The sequence below is a fragment of the Passer domesticus genome, chromosome 2 (genome assembly GCF_036417665.1).
Source record: "Passer domesticus isolate bPasDom1 chromosome 2, bPasDom1.hap1, whole genome shotgun sequence".
Classification (NCBI taxonomy): Eukaryota; Metazoa; Chordata; class Aves; order Passeriformes; family Passeridae; genus Passer; species Passer domesticus.
Window position 1 is genome coordinate 325,379 of NC_087475.1, and position 18,657 is coordinate 344,035.

Consider the following 18,657-nt stretch of genomic DNA (forward strand, 5'->3'; position numbering starts at 1 on the left):
TGAGAAATAACTCTTATAAAATTGAATGGAGCAGCAGGGTGAGCCCACGTCTGGGACTCTCTGGGCTGTGCTTGCCTTTGGTTCTTGCCAGGTCTCTCTCTGCAGGACTGCTCTGAGCTGGGGCAGTGCTGACCAGGCTCACCCTGCCATCCTCACAGGCACATGGGAGCTGTGTCTGCTCACTGGAGAGGTGATCCAGCCTCTCACAACCTCACTGAGAGGTGATCCAGCCTCTCACTGAGAGGTGATCCAGCCCCTCACTGCGAGGTGATCCAGCCCCTCACTGAGAGGTGATCCAGCCCCTCACAGCCTTACTGGAGAGGTGACACAGCCCCTCACTGAGAGGTGATCCAGCCCCTCACTGAGAGGTGACACAGCCCCTCACTGAGAGGTGACACAGCCCCTCACTGGAGAGGTGATCCAGCCCCTCACTGAGAGGTGACACAGCCCCTCACTGAGAGGTGACACAGCCCCTCACTGGAGAGGTGACACAGCCCCTCACTGAGAGGTGACACAGCCCCTCACTGAGAGGTGATCCAGCCCCTCACTGAGAGGTGACACAGCCCCTCACTGAGAGGTGATCCAGCCCCTCACTGAGAGGTGATCCAGCCCCTCACTGAGAGGTGATCCAGCCCCTCACTGCCTCACTGGAGAGGTGATCCAGCCCCTCACTGAGAGGTGATCCAGCCCCTCACTGGAGAGGTGATCCAGCCCCTCACTGAGAGGTGATCCAGCCCCTCACAGCCTTACTGGAGAGGTGATCCAGCCCGTCACTGGAGAGGTGATCCAGCCCCTCACTGCCTCACTGGAGAGGTGATCCAGCCCCTCACTGAGAGGTGATCCAGCCCCTCACTGGAGAGGTGATCCAGCCCCTCACTGAGAGGTGATCCAGCCCCTCACTGCCTCACTGGAGAGGTGATCCAGCCCCTCACTGCCTCACTGGAGAGGTGATCCAGCCCCTCACTGAGAGGTGATCCAGCCCCTCACTGAGAGGTGACACAGCCCCTCACTGAGAGGTGATCCAGCCCCTCACTGAGAGGTGATCCAGCCCCTCACTGAGAGGTGACACAGCCCCTCACTGCGAGGTGACACAGCCCCTCACTGAGAGGTGACACAGCCCCTCACTGAGAGGTGATCCAGCCCCTCACTGAGAGGTGACACAGCCCCTCACTGAGAGGTGACACAGCCCCTCACTGAGAGGTGATCCAGCCCCTCACTGAGAGGTGACACAGCCCCTCACTGAGAGGTGACACAGCCCCTCACTGAGAGGTGATCCAGCCCCTCACTGAGAGGTGATCCAGCCCCTCACTGAGAGGTGACACAGCCCCTCACTGAGAGGTGATCCAGCCCCTCACTGAGAGGTGATCCAGCCCCTCACTGGAGAGGTGATCCAGCCCCTCACTGAGAGGTGACACAGCCCCTCACTGAGAGGTGATCCAGCCCCTCACTGAGAGGTGACACAGCCCCTCACTGAGAGGTGATCCAGCCCTCACTGAGAGGTGATCCAGCCCCTCACTGAGAGGTGACACAGCCCCTCACTGAGAGGTGACACAGCCCCTCACTGAGAGGTGATCCAGCCCCTCACTGAGAGGTGACACAGCCCCTCACTGAGAGGTGACACAGCCCCTCACTGAGAGGTGATCCAGCCCCTCACTGAGAGGTGACACAGCCCCTCACTGAGAGGTGATCCAGCCCTCACTGAGAGGTGATCCAGCCCCTCACTGAGAGGTGATCCAGCCCCTCACTGAGAGGTGACACAGCCCCTCACTGAGAGGTGATCCAGCCCCTCACTGAGAGGTGACACAGCCCCTCACTGAGAGGTGATCCAGCCCTCACTGAGAGGTGATCCAGCCCCTCACTGAGAGGTGATCCAGCCCTCACTGGAGAGGTGATCCAGCCCCTCACTGAGAGGTGACACAGCCCCTCACTGGAGAGGTGACACAGCCCCTCACTGAGAGGTGACACAGCCCCTCACTGAGAGGTGATCCAGCCCCTCACTGAGAGGTGACACAGCCCCTCACTGAGAGGTGATCCAGCCCCTCACTGAGAGGTGATCCAGCCCCTCACTGAGAGGTGATCCAGCCCCTCACTGAGAGGTGATCCAGCCCCTCACTGAGAGGTGACACAGCCCCTCACTGAGAGGTGACACAGCCCCTCACTGAGAGGTGATCCAGCCCCTCACTGAGAGGTGATCCAGCCTCTCACTGAGAGGTGATCCAGCCCCTCACTGCGAGGTGATCCAGCCCCTCACTGAGAGGTGATCCAGCCCTCACTGCCTCACTGAGAGGTGATCCAGCCCCTCACTGAGAGGTGATCCAGCCCCTCACTGAGAGGTGATCCAGCCCCTCACTGACAGGTGATCCAGCCCCTCACTGAGAGGTGATCCAGCCCCTCACTGAGAGGTGATCCAGCCCCTCACTGAGAGGTGATCCAGCCCCTCACTGAGAGGTGACACAGCCCCTCACTGAGAGGTGACACAGCCCCTCACTGAGAGGTGATCCAGCCCCTCACTGAGAGGTGACACAGCCCCTCACTGAGAGGTGATCCAGCTCCTCACTGAGAGGTGATCCAGCCCCTCACTGCCTCACTGGTGCACGGTGCTGTGGACCCCTGGCCACTGCTGCAAACAGCCTCTGGGCCAGCCTGGCACAGCAGGCTTCCTTCAGATTTCTCCATGGCTCAATAACCTTCAAATATAGAATCCCTTGGAATTCTTTCTCAGGGAGTTTAAACTCATGTTTTTAGCTGGTGAGTGCCCTGGGGCACTGGTGCAGCTGCTGGAGAGCATGCTGAGAATTAACTGGAGGGGCTCTGGGTGCCCGGGGAAGCTGTGGCTGCCCTGGCAGTGCCCAAGGCCAGGTTGGAGCAGCCTGGCACAGTGGAAGGTGTCCCTGCCATGGCAGGTGTGGCACTCCATGGGCTTTAAGGTGCCTCCCAGCCTGGAGTGGTGGGGGATTCCATGATTCCATGTGCACAGCACCATGAAGGATTCACTCGGCAGGAGGGGATGATGTTCCCCAGCAGGACACAGCCCTGGAGCCCCCACGGGCCGGCAGCTCCACCTGTGCTGGGGGCTGAGGTGATGCTTGTCCCTGCACAGACTGAGGGGGGAAAGGGCCTCTCTCCCCCTTGGACAGCTTCCAAAGCCACTATCTGCCCTTGTGCAGCCCCGCTCCCTCCCCAGCCCCAAGCAGTGGCTCCGAGGACTGAGATTAGGCTGAGCTGTCTATAAAAATCCCTGGGGCAGCCTCAGAGCCACGTCCTCGGCATTGTTCAGGGAAGCTCGAGCAACCTCCTGCCAACACCATGGTGAACTGGACAGCTGAGGAGAAGCAGCTCATCACCAGCCTCTGGGCCAAGGTCAACGTCGCCGAATGCGGCGCCGAGGCCCTGGCCAGGTAAGTGCAGCTCCAGAACTGCCCCTGCATGCAGGGAAACACTCCCATCACTGGAACATCAACGTCTCTGTCTGTCTGTGCCCCTCCACCTCTCCCCAGGCTGCTGATCGTCTACCCCTGGACCCAGAGGTTCTTTGCCTCCTTTGGGAACCTGTCCAGCCCCACCGCTGTCACTGGCAACCCCATGGTCCGTGCCCATGGCAAGAAGGTGCTGACCTCCTTTGGGGAGGCTGTCAAGAACCTGGATGGCATCAAGAAATGTTTTGCTCAGCTGAGCAAGCTCCACTGTGACAAGCTGCACGTGGACCCCGAGAACTTCAGGGTGAGCCACACTCAGCTCCAGCCCGGGCTGGGCAGAGGGCTGGGCTCAGGAGGGGCTTCAGGGGCTCAGAGGGGTCTGACAGCCACTGAGACCTCCAGAGAAACCCTGGGGCTGCCTGAGAGCCCGTGCAGGGTTGGGACAGTGGAGGGGGAAGGAGAGTCATATCTGGGGGCAACAGAGAGGAGTTATGGGGCTGGGATCTGTGAGGGAGGCAAGGCAGGCAGGGTGAATGGGCAGAAATGCACAGACCAGCGTGTCCTGGGCAGAAGAAACAGCCTGGAGCAGCCAGAGGGAAGGAATTGAGATGGGATTTAGAGGGAAAGCTGGGCTTGGCTCTGAGGGAGTGGTTATACCAGAAGGGAAAAAAGCACAGGCACTTTGGCAGGAGGGTTCTGAGCCCAGGGACAGCCAGGGTGGGAGGGATGGAAGAGGAAGGAGTAAAGCCAGTAGAAGCTGAGGGAGGACCCTGCAGAGCAGGCACAGGAAGGTGCTGGAGGAGGATCCAGCACACCCAGGGAGGTTCCAGCACACTCAGACCCCTGAGTGCACGGGGAGCACACTCAGAGCCTGTGCACGGATGGGGCCAGGACAAATCTGCTCCCTGCTGTGCTGTGAACTGCCCAGAGGGCAGGGGGCACAGCAGGGAGGGGTGTGGGGGCAGCACGGCTGACAGCTTCTGCTCGCTCCCCACAGCTCCTGGGTGACATCCTCATCGTCGTCCTGGCCTCCCACTTCGGCAAGGAGTTCACCCCCGCCTGCCAGGCTGCCTGGCAGAAGATGGTGCGTGTGGTGGCCCACGCCCTGGCCCACGAGTACCACTGAGCCTCCTGGGAGCCCTCCTGCCTGGAGACACTCCTGGGGAATCTCCTCGGGTTCTGCTGGGCTCTAACCACCAATAAACACCAGCTGCTCCAGCCACCAGGAGATGTCTGGCTCTTTGTGGGAACGGGAGGGAGGGACAGGGGCTCACATGGGATAACATGAGCCACGATCTCCTTCAGGCAAGTGCAGCTTGTCTAAGATGGAGATCCCAGGGGAGTGTTCAAGACAAAACCCAAATAAACACCACAAAATACAAACGGGAACACTCTGGCACTTTTTGGGGGCATCATTGCTTGGTCAATGTTTGAAGACTTTCACAGAGTGAGCAGAGTAGAACTGTACAAAAATGTGCAGTGGGAGAAGTGACAGGGAGAGTGGGGCCATGGCTCATAACTTCCTACATGTGGGGTTTTGTTGGCTTGGGGTTTTTTAAAACCCCAAGATTCTTAGATTAGCAAAGGCAGAAGGTAACAGACACAACCCTCTAACTCGGTTGGATGGGACTTGAAAAAATCTTGGGACAGTGGAAGGTGTCCCTGCTCCCCCTGTGGCAGGGGAGGGACTGGATGAGATTTTGGGTCCCTTCCAGCACAAGCCAGTCTGGGGTTCTGTGATCCCATGAAACAGCAGTGCTGCTTGCAGTGGGAACAGTGCCACCCCCAGCCTGGCTGGGATCCTTGGCCAAGCCCCTCCTGCAGTGAGCAGGGACAAACACAAACACTTTGCTCCAAGGTCATGCAGACCCCAGCAGGGCATTCCCATGCCCCATGAGCTCCATCCCTGTCCCCTCCCACCTTCAGCTGGGCACAGGAGCAGAAGAGCAGAGACCCAGCTGCCTCTCCCAGTTCTCAGACACCACTGATCCTCTGGCTGCCAAACCCCTGGGTCAGGCACTATCAGGCTGCACATCTGTGCAGATGTTTTTTCTTCCTGGAAAGGGTGCTCAGGCCTTGGCAGGGGCTGCCCAGGGAGCTTGGCAGTGCCCATCCCTGCAGGTGTCCCCTGCAGGTGGCACTGAGTGCTCTGGGCTGGGGACAAGGTGGCCATGGGGCACAGCTGGCACTGCCTGGGCTGGCAGGGCTGTGCCAGCCCCAGGGATTTGGGGATTCCATGGTATCCCAGTAATCCCAGTGTTCCCACCTCTCCTCATGCCCTGTGAGCCAGCAGGGAGCTGGTTTGCCCTGGGTTATAACATCTCCTTTCCAGCCCTGCCTGACCTCTGCCAAGAGGTTCTTTGAGACAGGAGCTCCCTCTTGGCTGTGAAGCCTTGCCGTGGTTTTAGCAGTGTCACCCTGAAGTTAATCAAACTCCTAATGAGCTGATGGGAAAGCAAAGGGAGAGCCCAAAGCCCGACAGGTCCTGCAGGAAGGGGAGAAGGAGAACCTGGTGCACTCAGAGGGAGAACCCAGGAGCCCCAGGTTGGCACCTCCTGCCTCAGGGGCTGGCACACCCCAGGGACACCAGGGCTGGCACCTTCCCCGGGGAGCTGCTGCAGGACGTGCACGGGGCCGTGCTGGGGCTCTGCGTGGAGATAATGGCCCTTCAGCAGGGCTGGAAATCAGGGACGGGGAGGGCGGCCGGCCAGCCCAGCCCAGCCTGGATCTGGGCACCTTGCCCCGGGCCCCACCCTGATGCTGGGTCCCTCCCCCGGGTGCCAGGGCCGCGGGGCCCCCCCGGGGGCGCAGCCAATGGAGGGGTGCAGCGGGGAGAGGAGGGGCCCCGTGCAGGGGATAAAAGCGGGGCCGGGCAGAGGCTCCCCAGCGTGCGATCCTTCGGGAGCAAGAGCCCAGCGTTCCTCCGTGCGACACGCAGCCCTCCTGCCAACACCATGGTGCAGTGGACAGCTGAGGAGAAGCAGCTCATCACCGGCCTCTGGGGCAAGGTCAACGTCGCCGAGTGCGGTGGCGAGGCCCTGGCCAGGTAGGTGCAGCTCCAAAGGGCCCTGCAGCTGCAGAGGGAAACGTTCCAGCCACGGGAATGCTGATGTGACTCTGTCTCTCTGTGTCTCTCCCCAGGCTGCTGATCGTCTACCCCTGGACCCAGAGGTTCTTCGCCTCCTTCGGGAACCTGTCCAGCCCCACCGCCGTCCTTGGCAACCCCAAGGTGCAAGCCCATGGCAAGAAGGTGCTGACCTCCTTCGGGGAAGCCGTCAAGAACCTGGACAGCATCAAGAACACCTTTTCCCAGCTGTCGGAGCTGCACTGCGACAAGCTGCACGTGGACCCCGAGAACTTCAGGGTGAGTCCTGCCCTGCCCTGCCCTCCCCAGTGCGGGCTGTCCCCAGAGCCTGATCCACCAGGAGAGGGATTTCCCCAGCCAGGGCAGTGCGGGAGGAAGAGGGGCTGGGGCTGGCGTGGGGGGAGATGCAGAGGGACAGGGAGGGAAGGGACCCAGGGCAGCCTGGTGGGGAGGAACCACATGGGCTGAGAGGTGACAGGGGCTGTGAACAGGGGGCTGAGAGGTGACAGGGCTGTGGGCAGGCGGCAGGGGAGGGGAGGATGTGGCTCCAGTGAGGGAATGGAGGGGGAGAACAAAGTGAGAGCAGTTGTTGAGCAGGAAGAGGTTTGAGCCAAGGGGGAAGAGAAGGAGCAAAAGCAAAGTGTGGCACAGAGGAGGACGGAGAGATGAGTGAGGAGCAGGAGATGGCAGCTGGATGCCAGAAGTAAAAAGAGGATCTACAGAGAGAAAACTTTGGCTGAGAGTGTCTCAGTGGGGAATTTCCCCCACCATTTGTCCCTAGGCTGGGGCTGGGGCTGGCAAAAAAGGCTGTGTCAGCATGAGCTCCTTGTTTGTGCTCTGTGGGTCCAAGCACCATCTCCTGCTGCCCTGGGAGCTCGGCTGGGTCTTCTGCTTGAGAGAAACTCCAAAACAAAGCCGGAAGGGACAAAGAAAAATTTACTCCAAAAAACTCTGGATAATTTTTGGTTACTCTTCCCATACGGTAGCGGAACCTGAACCTTTAGAGCAAGAGCAGAGACCAAGTTTAAGGTGCATCTCAGAAAGGAGCTGGGGGAGGTTTTTAGGACTGCAGGTTTCCAGAGGCTTCCCTGGGTGCAGTGGGAGTGCTTGTGCGGGGCTGCGCGGGGGGCACTGCTCACCTGAGGCCGCTCTGGTCCCTCCCCACAGCTCCTGGGTGACATCCTGGTCGTCGTCCTGGCCGCCCACTTCGGCAAGGACTTCACTCCCGACTGCCAGGCTGCCTGGCAGAAGCTGGTGCGCGTGGTGGCCCACGCCCTGGCCCGCAAGTACCACTGAGGAGCCGCAGGAGCGCCCGGCAGCGCCCGCACCCGCTGCCGCCGAGCCACCCGCTTCTGACAGCAAATAAAGCTCATCCTGCCAACTCTGCCGCGTCCGTGTGTCCCTGGGGCGGGGAGGGCTCGGGGCACAGCGGGCAGCTCCAGCGGGGTCACAGAAAACACCCTGCCTTCCTTCTGGGGGGGTTCGGTGGTTTCTCTGGGACTGGCCTCTGGAAATTGTGCTTGCAGGATATGGGGTTGGTAAATCCTGCCACCCCCGGGGTCACACCGGGGCTTTGCACGGAGAACTACTCAGAATTTTGCTGTCAAACCTGCATGTCTCTCCTAGACAAGGGAAATTGAGAGGACTCCTATTTTTCGGAGGGGGAAGATAAACAAATTGAAGACTTTAATCTACCCTGGCTCATCCCTGGCATAAAACCTACCCAAAATCAGCTGAGTCACACAGGCCCAGCAGCCAGCTGGGTGGGGGCAGGTTTTAGATAAACATTTTGCTATCAAGGCCTGAGCAGACTTTGTTTATTCACATCCCTCCCACCCTGCGCCACCCACTCTGCAGTTGGGGGGGCCCAATTCTGCCAAGAGCAGACTTAATTTCCTGGATGGGAGTTTTGGGTGGGTTTGGGTGTCTGCAGAGCAGGACTCCTTGGGTAGGGTTTGTTCTTGGCATGGGAAGCACATCTGAACAGAGCATGACGAGGCAAAAGCGATGCTTGGCTGAAAGGATGTGCCACTTCTAAGGGAAAACATTGGGCAAAGCTATTCTGGCAGGCAGGTTGCACTGTGCTCTGTCTCTGCCTCACCCACATCTCCGGGCACTCACTCTCTGCCCCTGACCCACAGGAAGGTGTTAGAAGCCCTCTGTGACCCAGAAATGCCCTTTCTCAGTCACGACACCCAAAAAAAGAGGCATTTTGTTCCTGCTGGCAAGGTACACACTGAGAGGGAGAGAAGATGATTCACAGCCAGTCCCAGAGGGTTTTTCTCCCTGCAGGGAGAGCGGGCAGGCACAGTCACCAAACCCCCAGATATTTCATGACTTACATTGGCTTCATGAGAGATATGAGTAGTTTCCCATGAAGGTGAGTGTTCATGGGCTCCAGGGAAAGGAGTGAACTGTGTGAATGAGCAGGACTCCTCCTGCCAGCAACGTGTCTGGGGGTGGGAAGGACAAGAGCTGCAGAGGGACTGGGGACAAAGGAGGGACAGCACCCAGGGAATGGCTGCCAGTGCCAGAGGGCAGCAATGGATGGGATCTTGGCCATGAGGAATTGTTCCTGGCAGGGTGGGCAGGGCTGGCACAGGGTGCCCAGAGCAGCTGGGGCTGCCCCTGGATCCCTGGCAGTGCCCAAGGCCAGGCTGGGCACTGGGGCTGGAGCAGCCTGGCACAGGGGAAGGTGTCCCTGCCCTGGCAGGGTGGCACTGGGTGGGATTTGGGGTCCCTGCCAGCCCATTCTATCATTCCATGATCCCAAACCCGAGCAGACCCCCAAGGCTCTGGCATTCCCTGCACCTGCTGAGGCACAGCAGGATGGGAACAGCCCTCAGTGCTGCTGCCTTGTGCCTTCACTCCCACCTCCACTCCCACCCTGCTCCCAGTGCCCCAGCACACCAATCCCCCCAGTGCTGCTTTTCCTGCTCCCACTCCATGGTGTCGGAACACCCCTGTGGCTGCCTGCACCCCCTGGGTGGTGCCCAGTGCAGCACTGGCAGCACCCAGCTCCTGGAGGGGCTGATAAGGGGGTGCAGGAGGGTGGGCACTGGTGGCAGCCTGGCAGCCTTTTCCCCTGCCTATCCCCTCTTCCTGCCTGTTCCAGGCTGAGCTTGACTTCATTTGCCATGGTGGTCCAGCCCTCAGCTGTGGGGACTGGATTTGCTGCAGAAAAGGCAAATGTAAGCAAATTTAATGAAGATTATTAAGACTAAAAAAAGAGTCTACAACTAGTGGGGGGGGGAAGATATTGTCAGGCTGGAGACCTCCCTCGCTATTTGCTTTCTTTTAATTGCTTTTCCTGCCATATTTCCAGTGCAAAAGACACTTATCAGGAGATGGTCCCTGGAGGAAGTGCTGATGGAGGAGCTTGGGCAGCCCTGGGGCTCTGCTGCAGCCTGGTCATGCCCTCACCCATCCCCAGGCTGCAGGATCAGCAGCTCCTCCTCAGCCCAGCCCAGCCCTCTGGAAAACAACAGGAAAACTGACCCTGGCACTTGGCATCAAACCCCTGTGCTGATTTCGGCAAGAATGGTGTTTCCTGGGGCTCTGTGCAAAAACAACAGAGGAAATCTCCCCGGGGCACTGCTCCTGGTGAGGAGCTGCACCCCTGGTAACTCCAGGGTGTGCCAGGGGAATCCAAACCTCTCCTGCAGGACAGCCTGGCCCGGCTGAACGTGGCAGGGGGAACTGGGCAGGGTCAGAAGGGGCTCCCCCACACGCTGGACATCCCTGAGCTGAGCCTGTGCAGGTTTTAGAGCCCACAGCAGGACCTGCAGCAGCCAACCCCGTGCTCCAAGGTCGTTTCAGGGCTGCTCAGGGATGTGGCTGCAGGCAGGAATGGTGCTGCTGCCTGGCCCTGCTCCTGCCCACAGCACTGCAGCAGGCTGGCCCTGGCACAGCTGAGGGGACAAGGTCTGGGCAGCAGGGGTGAGCTTCATGGTCCGTCCAACCCAAACCAGTCTGACACTCTGTCTGAGAACATCTCCAACTGGAAAGCACCAACCATGATAATTGAAGTCCAGCTCAGAAGTTGGACTCCAAAGTCCAGCTATAATTCCTCCAGCTCCAAAAGGCACAAATAAATCCAAGAGGTCAAGTTCTGTTACAGGAGAAGGACAATGGGGTTAATGCAGATTTGGCTGCAGAGCCTGAGCATCCTGTGAGCAGCTCCAGCACAGCTCCTGCTGCTGCAAGGACACCAGGCCTTGGGCAGGGCAGGGACCTGCAGGGTTTTTTGGGGGCAAACCCCTCTGCGTGGCTCTGCCATGGGCTACAGAACAAATTTTGAACATTCACCTCGTCACTGATGCCAGGCAGAGCTGGGTGTGCAAAGAGCTGGGGCAGGAGCTCACGGGGCCAGGAGCCGGCCCTGAGCCCCTGCATGGCAGTGGGGATGGGCATTGCTGGGCTCCTGCAGCCCCTGCTCGGCACGGCCCTGCTGGAAGGGGAAGGAGCTGCCCCACAGAGGGGATGGGATGAGCTCTGGAGCTCAGGATAACCAGAGGCCCCTTCTGGGGTGCCATGCCCAGGCCACCCCCTCCTGCTGCCCCAGGACCCCTGCCCGGGGCTGGCCCAGGCCATAAAACCCGGCCCAGGCTCCGGGCTCAGCACGGCTCTGTGAGCTCCTGCAGCCACCATGGTGCACTGGGCAGCCAGGAGAAGCAGCTCATCACCAGCGTCTGGGCCAAGGTCAGCGTGGAGGAATGCGGCGGCGAGGCCCTGGCCAGGGTGCAGCTCCAGAAGTGCAGTCATGGTATTTGCTGAAAGATCCTTTTGTCAGGATTTTTCTCCTGAGAAGCTGAGGAGCTTCAGGAAAGAAATGTAAACAATAATTATTTGCTGCTGTGGAAGGCAACAGGTGCATCAGTGATTGGTGCTTGTTGGCTGTTTCTAATTAATGGGCAGTCACAGTCAGCTGGCTTGGACTCTCCGAGAGTCACGAGATTCTGTTATCATTGCTCTCCTGTCCTTTCTAGCCTTCTCATAGATCTTTCCTCTCAATTCTTTTACTCTAGTTTCAATATATCATTAACATTATATATATAATAATATAATAAATCAGCCTTCTGAAACATGGAGTCAAGTTTCTCATCTCTTCCTCGTCCTGGCACCCTCGAACACAGCCATGTAGAAGGGCCCTGCCCTGCAGGGAGCCACTGAGTCAGGCAGCTTCACCCGCCCGTGTCTCTCCCCAGGCTGCTGATCGTCTACCCCTGGACCCAGAGGTTCTTCTCTGACTTCGGGAACCTGTCCAGCCCCACGGCCATCATCGGCAACCCCAAGGTGCGTGCCCATGGCAAGAAGGTGCTGACCTCCTTCGGGGAGGCCATCAAGAACCTGGACAACCTGAAGGGCACCTACTCCAAGCTGTCGGAGCTGCACTGCGACAAGCTGCACGTGGACCCCGAGAACTTCAGGGTGAGCTGAGTGTGCAGCCCCCGCCCTTCCCTGGCTCTCTGGGGACAGCCAGACCTGGCTGCTGCTCTGTCCAGGGACATTTTCTGGGGCTGGAGGGGAGCAATCCCTGTGGAGTACCCCAGAGAGGTGATGGTTTGTGTGAAGGTCTTTGCAGTGGTGTCTGTGACTTTCTCCCCCAAAAGTCCCATTTTTGGTGCCAGCACAGCACAAGGGAGAGGCAGGGATGGAGAGAACACCTGGAGGAGCCTGGTGTTACCTGGTGGAACAGCCCCAGGGGAAGGTGCAGCCTGGGCTGAGGACCCAGAGCAGAGGGGAGCTCAGCAGAGCATTTCAGGAAATCCAAGCTCCCACAGCAAGACAGGCAGAACCAAGGAGCAGGGTCCTGCCTTGCCCAGCACGGGGCGTGGCACACTCCCTCCTCCTCCAACACTTTTAATTTAAAAAGGACAATTCTCTTCATTTATGTCTACTAAAAAAAATAGTGTTTTTCAGGGTGGGTCTCAGGCCAAATCCAAATGCTTCAGCATTCTGAAAATGGGGAACTAGTTTGAGGTTCTTTCTTTCTGGCTTTGTTTTATTTTATTTTTAAGAATGAAACAAATACTGTTTTCCCAGAGCTGTCTGTGGAAAGACAGGGTTCTGCTGTGGCAGGGAGCAGGGAGTGAGCCATGCCCCAACCAGGGCTGAGGAGGAGGAGGAGTGTGCAGGGTGTGGGAGCCCTTCAGGAGGGGAATTCTGCCTCAGGGAGAAGTCAGGGGAGGAAACCTGTGGGCAGCAGGAGGGGTCTGGGGGGGAGAGGGACTGGGGAGGGGGAGAATCTGCACAGAAAAAGCAGAGAGACACAAAGGAAAAGCTGGTGGTGGTGAGGGGGTTCCAGTGCCAGCAGAGCCTTGGTCACAGCAGAGCCTTGGTGACAGCAGCCTTGGGTCTGGCAGCCCAGCCCCAGCCTGGAGGAGAGATGCCATCTCCCACAATGGTCATTTCTATAATTTAACATTTTCCCACTGCTTTTTCCTACCCATTTTGCCCAAGAGCAATCCTCCTCTCCTGAATTCTGCTCAGCCATTACTCCCTGCTGTTGTTGTGGACATTCCCTGCCTTTCTCTCCCATGTGCAGCTCATTCATCAAAGGTTTGTGGTGCTGTGGGAGCACAATCCATCATCCTGCTGGGCTGAGCTTCCACCATTCCAGAGCTGCATTCAGAGGGACTCAGGAGTTTTCCATCTTTTCTCAATCAGACCTGAACCAAATCTGTGCTGATTGCAACTCCCAGCATCTTTTAGAGAATTTTTATTCAAATGTTAGTGAGGGGCAGGTGAACCAGGGGACTATCAGATGTAATTATTTTTGTCTTGGCCTTATCCCCACACTTATCAAAATTGCTGGAGCAGGAGAAGTCCCCAGTTCACTTCTTAGCACAAGCCAAAAATACTCTTTGAGCAGCTCTGTGCTGCCCCTGCCGGGGTTATTTTTCACGTATTTCTAGACACGATTTTACACCTCTCAAGGGAATTCTGTCAGGAGTGGCAGCGTCATGGAGCATTTCAGGAGCCCGAGCTGCTGGGGTTGGGTTGCAGTCACAACATCAGCTGCCCTGGGATGTGTGTGCTGTGTTTGGCACTGCTGCAAGGGTGGGGCTGGACTGTACTCGCTCTGATGCTTAAAAGATGCTTCATGGCTTTTGGGAGGTAAAGGAAAACATTGTTTTCTCTAGGACTGAGTGGAAATTCTTGCCCAAAGAATCTCTGCTCCTGCAGGGCCTGTTTCAGTTTCTGATGCCGTGCCACGCCTCAGAGATATTTGGACAGAAAATCTCTTTGCCTGTGGCACAGAGGGACCCTTGCAGTTCCCTGGGATGCCCTTAATGCACATGGGCAGAGCAGGGGTGAGGCTGCAGGAGGGGCCCTGCCCTGAGCCCTGCTGCAGGGGCAGGCTGGGAACAGGATCCAACTTTCTCCTCTCTCTGCCACAACCTGATGTCATGGCAACTGCAGCCGAGCTGCAAAGGCCCCCAGAAACAGCACGGGGATGTTAAAGGATTTCTGATCCCTTGGTGACTTCGGAGGAAGGTTGGAAGCCCCAGAGGGACTTGTCAGAGCTGATCTGCCTCATCTTTCCTTTGTTCCACCCCCTTGCCTCCTCCCCTCTGTCAGTGCCCTTCTAGCCCAAATTCTTGCAGCAGAGACCCAGACACGTGCAGCAATCACATTTCTGAGCTGCTGCTGAGTGTCTCTTTCCCACCCCTCAGTCTTACCTGACTTGGGGTGAAGTGCAGGACTCTCACTGCCTGCACACAGCTACCTCTGGGACCAGACCCTTCTGCACTTTTTATATTTTTCACCTTCTGTGCTGCTTTAGTGTGGGGTCTGGGTTCACATCAGGGGATGGTGAGCTCTGTGCACAGAGCAGGGACACAAAACAATTCCTACTCCAGCTGGGCACCAAGGACAAATGATCCCAATCTCAGCCCAGGAGCACAAACCCCGTGGGCTGCAGAGAGAAAAACAAGGATGGGACTGAAGGGGCTGCAGCTGGGGTTGGACACTGAACTGCAATGTGCACATGGAGCAGAGCTGAGCCCAGGGAGAGACCCCGGCAGCGCTCGTGCATTTTGGGACCATTTGGGTTCATCTTGGGTGCATTTTGGGACCATTTGGGTTCATCCTGGGTGCATTTTGGGGCCATTTGGGTTCATCCTGGGTGCATTTTGGGGCCATTTGGGTTCATCTTGGGTGCATTTTGGGATCATTTGGGTTCATCCTGGGTGCATTTTGGGATCATTTGGGTTCACCCTGGGTGCATTTTGGGACCATTTGGGCTCATCTTGGGTTCATTTTGGGACCATTTGGGTTCATCCTGGGTGCATTTTGGGACCATTTGGGTTCACCCTGGGTGCAGCCCTGGCTGGGCTCTGGTGCTGCCCCAGGGTGGATCCATGGAGGAGATCCTTGAATCAATCCCTGCTTTATTCTGTGGCTCTGCCCAGCCTCTGCTGTGGCTCAGCCTCACAAGGCATCACCTGCACCTCTCTTTGCCCAGGTCAGCTGAGGGCTGCTTTGCAGACAGGGCACCATCATCATCATCATTATCCTCCTCTTCCTCCTCAGCCCTCTCTCCACAAAGCTCTGCCACGGGAAAGCCTGGCTCCTGTGGAGCTCTTGTCAAAACTTCTCATCAAGCAGTGGAGAAGGGAGCGTGAGGCTTTTGCAGTGACCCGAATCCCAGAGCCGCTGGGGCTGGAACAGCCCTGCAAGCCATGGAGTCCCAGCTGTGAGGGTGCCCAGGGCTCAGCGGGGCTGGGATGCTGCCCCAGCTCTCTGCAGCCGGGCTGGGAGGCCCTGGGCAGCCCTGTGGCTGCAGGGTGGGACTTGTCCCAGTTCTTGCCCATTTTTACCTGGACCAGAGCAGTGGGTGATGCTCAGGATGAATAAATCATCTAATTATTTTGGGGGGTGTTGCAGAGGATGAGTATGCTCTGCAGATCCGAGTTTGCATGCTCAGATTCAAATACTAAAATCTGTATTTTCGTGTTGAAGGCCATTAGAGCACCTGGAAAGCTGTCTGCTAATTTAACTTACCGAGCTAATCATTGAGCTGCTGCAGTGAGGAGCGGAGGCGCAGCTGTCTGGAGCTTTGTCTGAGACGTGGGGCAGGTGAAAACACACCAATTTCATGGCATGCTGATGAGTTCAGCCTCAGCTAAACAATTCCGTTCCCTGTTTGCACGGACACATTGAGTGTGACTTCCATGAATGCTGGGGGCTGGAAAAGTTTTAACTTCTCCCACTCCAGCCCCTAAAAAGAGCAGTGGGCAAGTCAGGAACTCCTTAGTGTCAGCTTGAGGGGCATTTATAGCTTGCTTTTAATTTTTGCCTTGCAAAAGACACTGTGAATAATGTGTATTAAAATGAATATTATATATGTTATGTTAGAAAGTTGTGCTGTATTAATTTTGTTAGTAGTGTGTTAAATACAGTTTTAGGTTATAACATAATGTTAAAATAGAAATTATGTATGTGGGATGTTTTTTTAAAGAAAGGAATGAGGTACTCACACTGAGCAGCCACAGGACACCTAAATCTTTCAGAGAAAGATAATTTATTGCCCCATTAGCAGAAGAAACCAACTTCTTCCTGCCTAGCTCAGCCATGAGGCCCCGTCAGGATTCAGAGGAAGAAGGTGACAGTGATCAGACAGAATCCTGTGTTTGAATGGAATTTATGCATCATGTATGAGATGTATGAATATGCAACAGGCTCTTGCTTTTAAGGGTTAATCTTCTGTTAATGTGGGTCCTTTTTCAGGCTTATTTTGCCCAGAAAAGGTACCTGGACTGTCCATAACTCTTTGTTTTTATTGTCTCATATTGTCCTAATCCTAATTGTCCAAATTTTTATTACTCTAATTATATTGCTATTTTTATAACCATTTTATTACTCTTACACTTTTAAAATTTTACAAACAAGTGGTGGGCATTTTTCACAGGCACTGTTCTGCATTCCTGGCCTGAGCCCTTGAAGCATCTCTGCTGTGCTGTGATTTGTATTCCCCAGAGCCCAGCAGGGCTCTGTGGGCTGGGCTGGCAGCTCTGGGCTTGGGCACGTGTCCTGATTTTCCTCGCAGCTGTAGCTGCAATAACAGCATTCCCAATAAGAATTATAGCTGCTGTGTGCTTTCCTGATAAATATCTGCTGCAATGCCTGGCCCTGGGAGCAGCTAGGGTTACAGCAACAGCAGCAGCTGGAATGGTGAATGGACTTGGAAAGGAAGGGAAACAGAAAGCTCTGGATTTGCCAAAGGCTCAGACCTGTGGGAGCGAGCTGTGCCCTCGGGGGCCAGTGTGAGTGGCAATTCAGTAAATTCAGTAAATTCTGGCAATTGCTGCTGTCCTGCAGCTCCTGGGAGCACAGAGCCAGAGAGGGACACAGACACAGCTGCAGCCGTCCCCTCTCCTGCCCTGGGGGGAGTGAGGGGACACGGCAAGGGCTGAGCTGGGGGACAGGAGCAGTAGGATCACGGAGTGGTTCGGGCTGGGAGGGACCTTAAAGCTCCCCCTGTTCACCCCAGCCACGGGCAGGGCCGTGCTCTGGACTTGGGCAGAGTGGCTCCAGCTGGAGGGGACCATGAGTGCCCCAAATCCCACGATTGATGCTTCTGATGAGCCCCTTTGCAGGGGGAATGGGACACTGGGGATGCTGCAGGATTTGTTTTGCTCTGCCTTGTCACCAGGGAGTGCGTGGAGGGAGCTCCCAGAGCTTGCACAGGACACCAGGGCAGGCTCTGGGCTGGTAACAGCTGCCCTCTGTGTTTTTATGGGGGATTTAAACCTCGGTTCCACACAGAACATGTGCTTCCTTCTGCTGCAACAAGCTCAGTGCAGCCCCAAGAGCCCCAGAGCCCTGGGACTGGTGGCACCTGCCTGGGACAGGGCAGCACTGGGGTCACCAGTGCCACACAGGCTGGGGAAGGGAGCCTGAGCACCACTCTCGCCTCTCACCACTCTCCTGGGGTGGTGGTGTGTGTGTAACACATCTGTTGATGTGGGAGATCACCCACGGAGATTTCTCAAACCTGGGGCTCAGCCCCAACACCCTCGGAAGGGTCTCAGCCTGTTCCTCATTCTCCTAGTGCAGCCTCTTTGGTCAAGCTGCAGATCCCAGAGCAGATCCCAGAGCACATCCCCCAGCAGATCCCAGAGCAGATCCCCCAGCAGATCCCAGAGCAGATCCTGCTCACCCTGCAGAAGAATTCCCCAAAAAGAGCAGTCAGGACACATATAGAAGCTCTGTGCCCCTGGGACAATGAGGGGCTGGAGAGAGCAGGGCTGGAGAGATCAGGGCTGGAGAGATCAGGGCTGGAGAGAGCAGGGCTGGAGAGATCAGGGCTGGAGAGAGCAGGGCTGGAGAGAGCAGGGCTGGAGAGAACAGGGCTGGAGAGAGCAGGGCTGGAGAGATGAACAGGGCTGGAGAGAGCAGGGCTGGAGAGAGCAGGGCTGGAGAGAGCAGGGCTGGAGAGAGCAGGGCTGGAGAGATCAGGGCTGGAGAGAGCAGGGCTGGAGAGAGCAGGGCTGGAGAGAGCAGGGCTGGAGAGATCAGGGCTGGAGAGAACAGGGCTGGAGAGAGCAGGGCTGGAGAGATGAACAGGGCTGGAGAGAGCAGGGCTGGAGAGAGCAGGGCTGGAGAGAGCAGGGCTGGAGAGATCAGGGCTGGAGAGAGCAGGGCTGGAGAGAGCAGGGCTGGAGAGAGCAGGGCTGGAGAGATCAGGGCTGGAGAGAGCAGGGCTGGAGAGAACAGGGCTGGAGAGAACATCCTGGCTGAGAGCAGGGGACAGCAGGGTGCATCCCACACAAACCCACCCCTGGGATGGCAGCTGAGAACTGGGAGCTGATCCTGGATAGAGGGGCAGGGGAGAGTTGTCTTGGCAAAGACCCCTTGTGTGAGGACACGAGGCTTGACTCCATTTTGATCAGAAGGCTGATTTATTATGTTATATATCATATTAAAATACTACATTAAAACGATACTAAAAGAACAGAGAGAGAAGAAGATCAGAAGGCTACCAAGACAAGAACAGAATAGGAATAGAATGCATCACAAAATCCTGTGACTGCTCACAGCCTTGGCACAGGGGGCTGTGATTGGTCACCAATTGAAAACAATCCACATGGACCAATGGAAGATGCACCTGTGGCACTCCACAGCAGCAGATAGTTATTGTTTGCATTT

At 56.9% G+C, this 18,657-nt stretch overlaps 3 protein-coding genes across 3 annotated transcripts; all 3 read left to right on the top strand.

The window, feature by feature from the left end:
* The first annotated feature begins 3,233 nt into the window (after window positions 1–3,233).
* LOC135290948 (hemoglobin subunit beta-like) lies at window positions 3,234–4,640 on the top strand. Its single transcript, XM_064404966.1, has 3 exons — window positions 3,234–3,398; window positions 3,498–3,720; window positions 4,414–4,640. The coding sequence occupies exons 1-3, from the start codon at window positions 3,307–3,309 to the stop codon at window positions 4,540–4,542; spliced, it is 444 nt and encodes a 147-aa protein (XP_064261036.1). The 5' UTR covers window positions 3,234–3,306; the 3' UTR covers window positions 4,543–4,640.
* A 1,653-nt stretch (window positions 4,641–6,293) lies between these two features.
* On the top strand, window positions 6,294–7,882 carry LOC135290939 (hemoglobin subunit beta). Its single transcript, XM_064404961.1, has 3 exons — window positions 6,294–6,462; window positions 6,558–6,780; window positions 7,669–7,882. The coding sequence occupies exons 1-3, from the start codon at window positions 6,371–6,373 to the stop codon at window positions 7,795–7,797; spliced, it is 444 nt and encodes a 147-aa protein (XP_064261031.1). The 5' UTR covers window positions 6,294–6,370; the 3' UTR covers window positions 7,798–7,882.
* A 3,152-nt stretch (window positions 7,883–11,034) lies between these two features.
* Window positions 11,035–11,940, top strand: LOC135290672 (hemoglobin subunit rho-like). Its single transcript, XM_064404603.1, has 3 exons — window positions 11,035–11,266; window positions 11,365–11,371; window positions 11,709–11,940. The coding sequence occupies exons 1-3, from the start codon at window positions 11,035–11,037 to the stop codon at window positions 11,938–11,940; spliced, it is 471 nt and encodes a 156-aa protein (XP_064260673.1).
* Window positions 11,941–18,657: the final 6,717 nt, after the last annotated feature.

What these genes read in the sequence shown, in the direction of transcription:
- LOC135290948 (XM_064404966.1), top strand. Translation starts at nt 3,307, where the DNA reads ATGGTGAACTGGACAGCTGAGGAGAAGCAGCTCATCACCAGCCTCTGG. An exon ending in GGCGCCGAGGCCCTGGCCAG is followed by an intron (nt 3,399 to 3,497) that starts GTAAGTGCAGCT and finishes ACCTCTCCCCAG; the next exon opens with GCTGCTGATCGTCTACCCCT. An exon ending in TGGACCCCGAGAACTTCAGG is followed by an intron (nt 3,721 to 4,413) that starts GTGAGCCACACT and finishes CGCTCCCCACAG; the next exon opens with CTCCTGGGTGACATCCTCAT.
- LOC135290939 (XM_064404961.1), top strand. Translation starts at nt 6,371, where the DNA reads ATGGTGCAGTGGACAGCTGAGGAGAAGCAGCTCATCACCGGCCTCTGG. An exon ending in GGTGGCGAGGCCCTGGCCAG is followed by an intron (nt 6,463 to 6,557) that starts GTAGGTGCAGCT and finishes GTCTCTCCCCAG; the next exon opens with GCTGCTGATCGTCTACCCCT. An exon ending in TGGACCCCGAGAACTTCAGG is followed by an intron (nt 6,781 to 7,668) that starts GTGAGTCCTGCC and finishes CCCTCCCCACAG; the next exon opens with CTCCTGGGTGACATCCTGGT.
- LOC135290672 (XM_064404603.1), top strand. Translation starts at nt 11,035, where the DNA reads ATGCCCAGGCCACCCCCTCCTGCTGCCCCAGGACCCCTGCCCGGGGCT.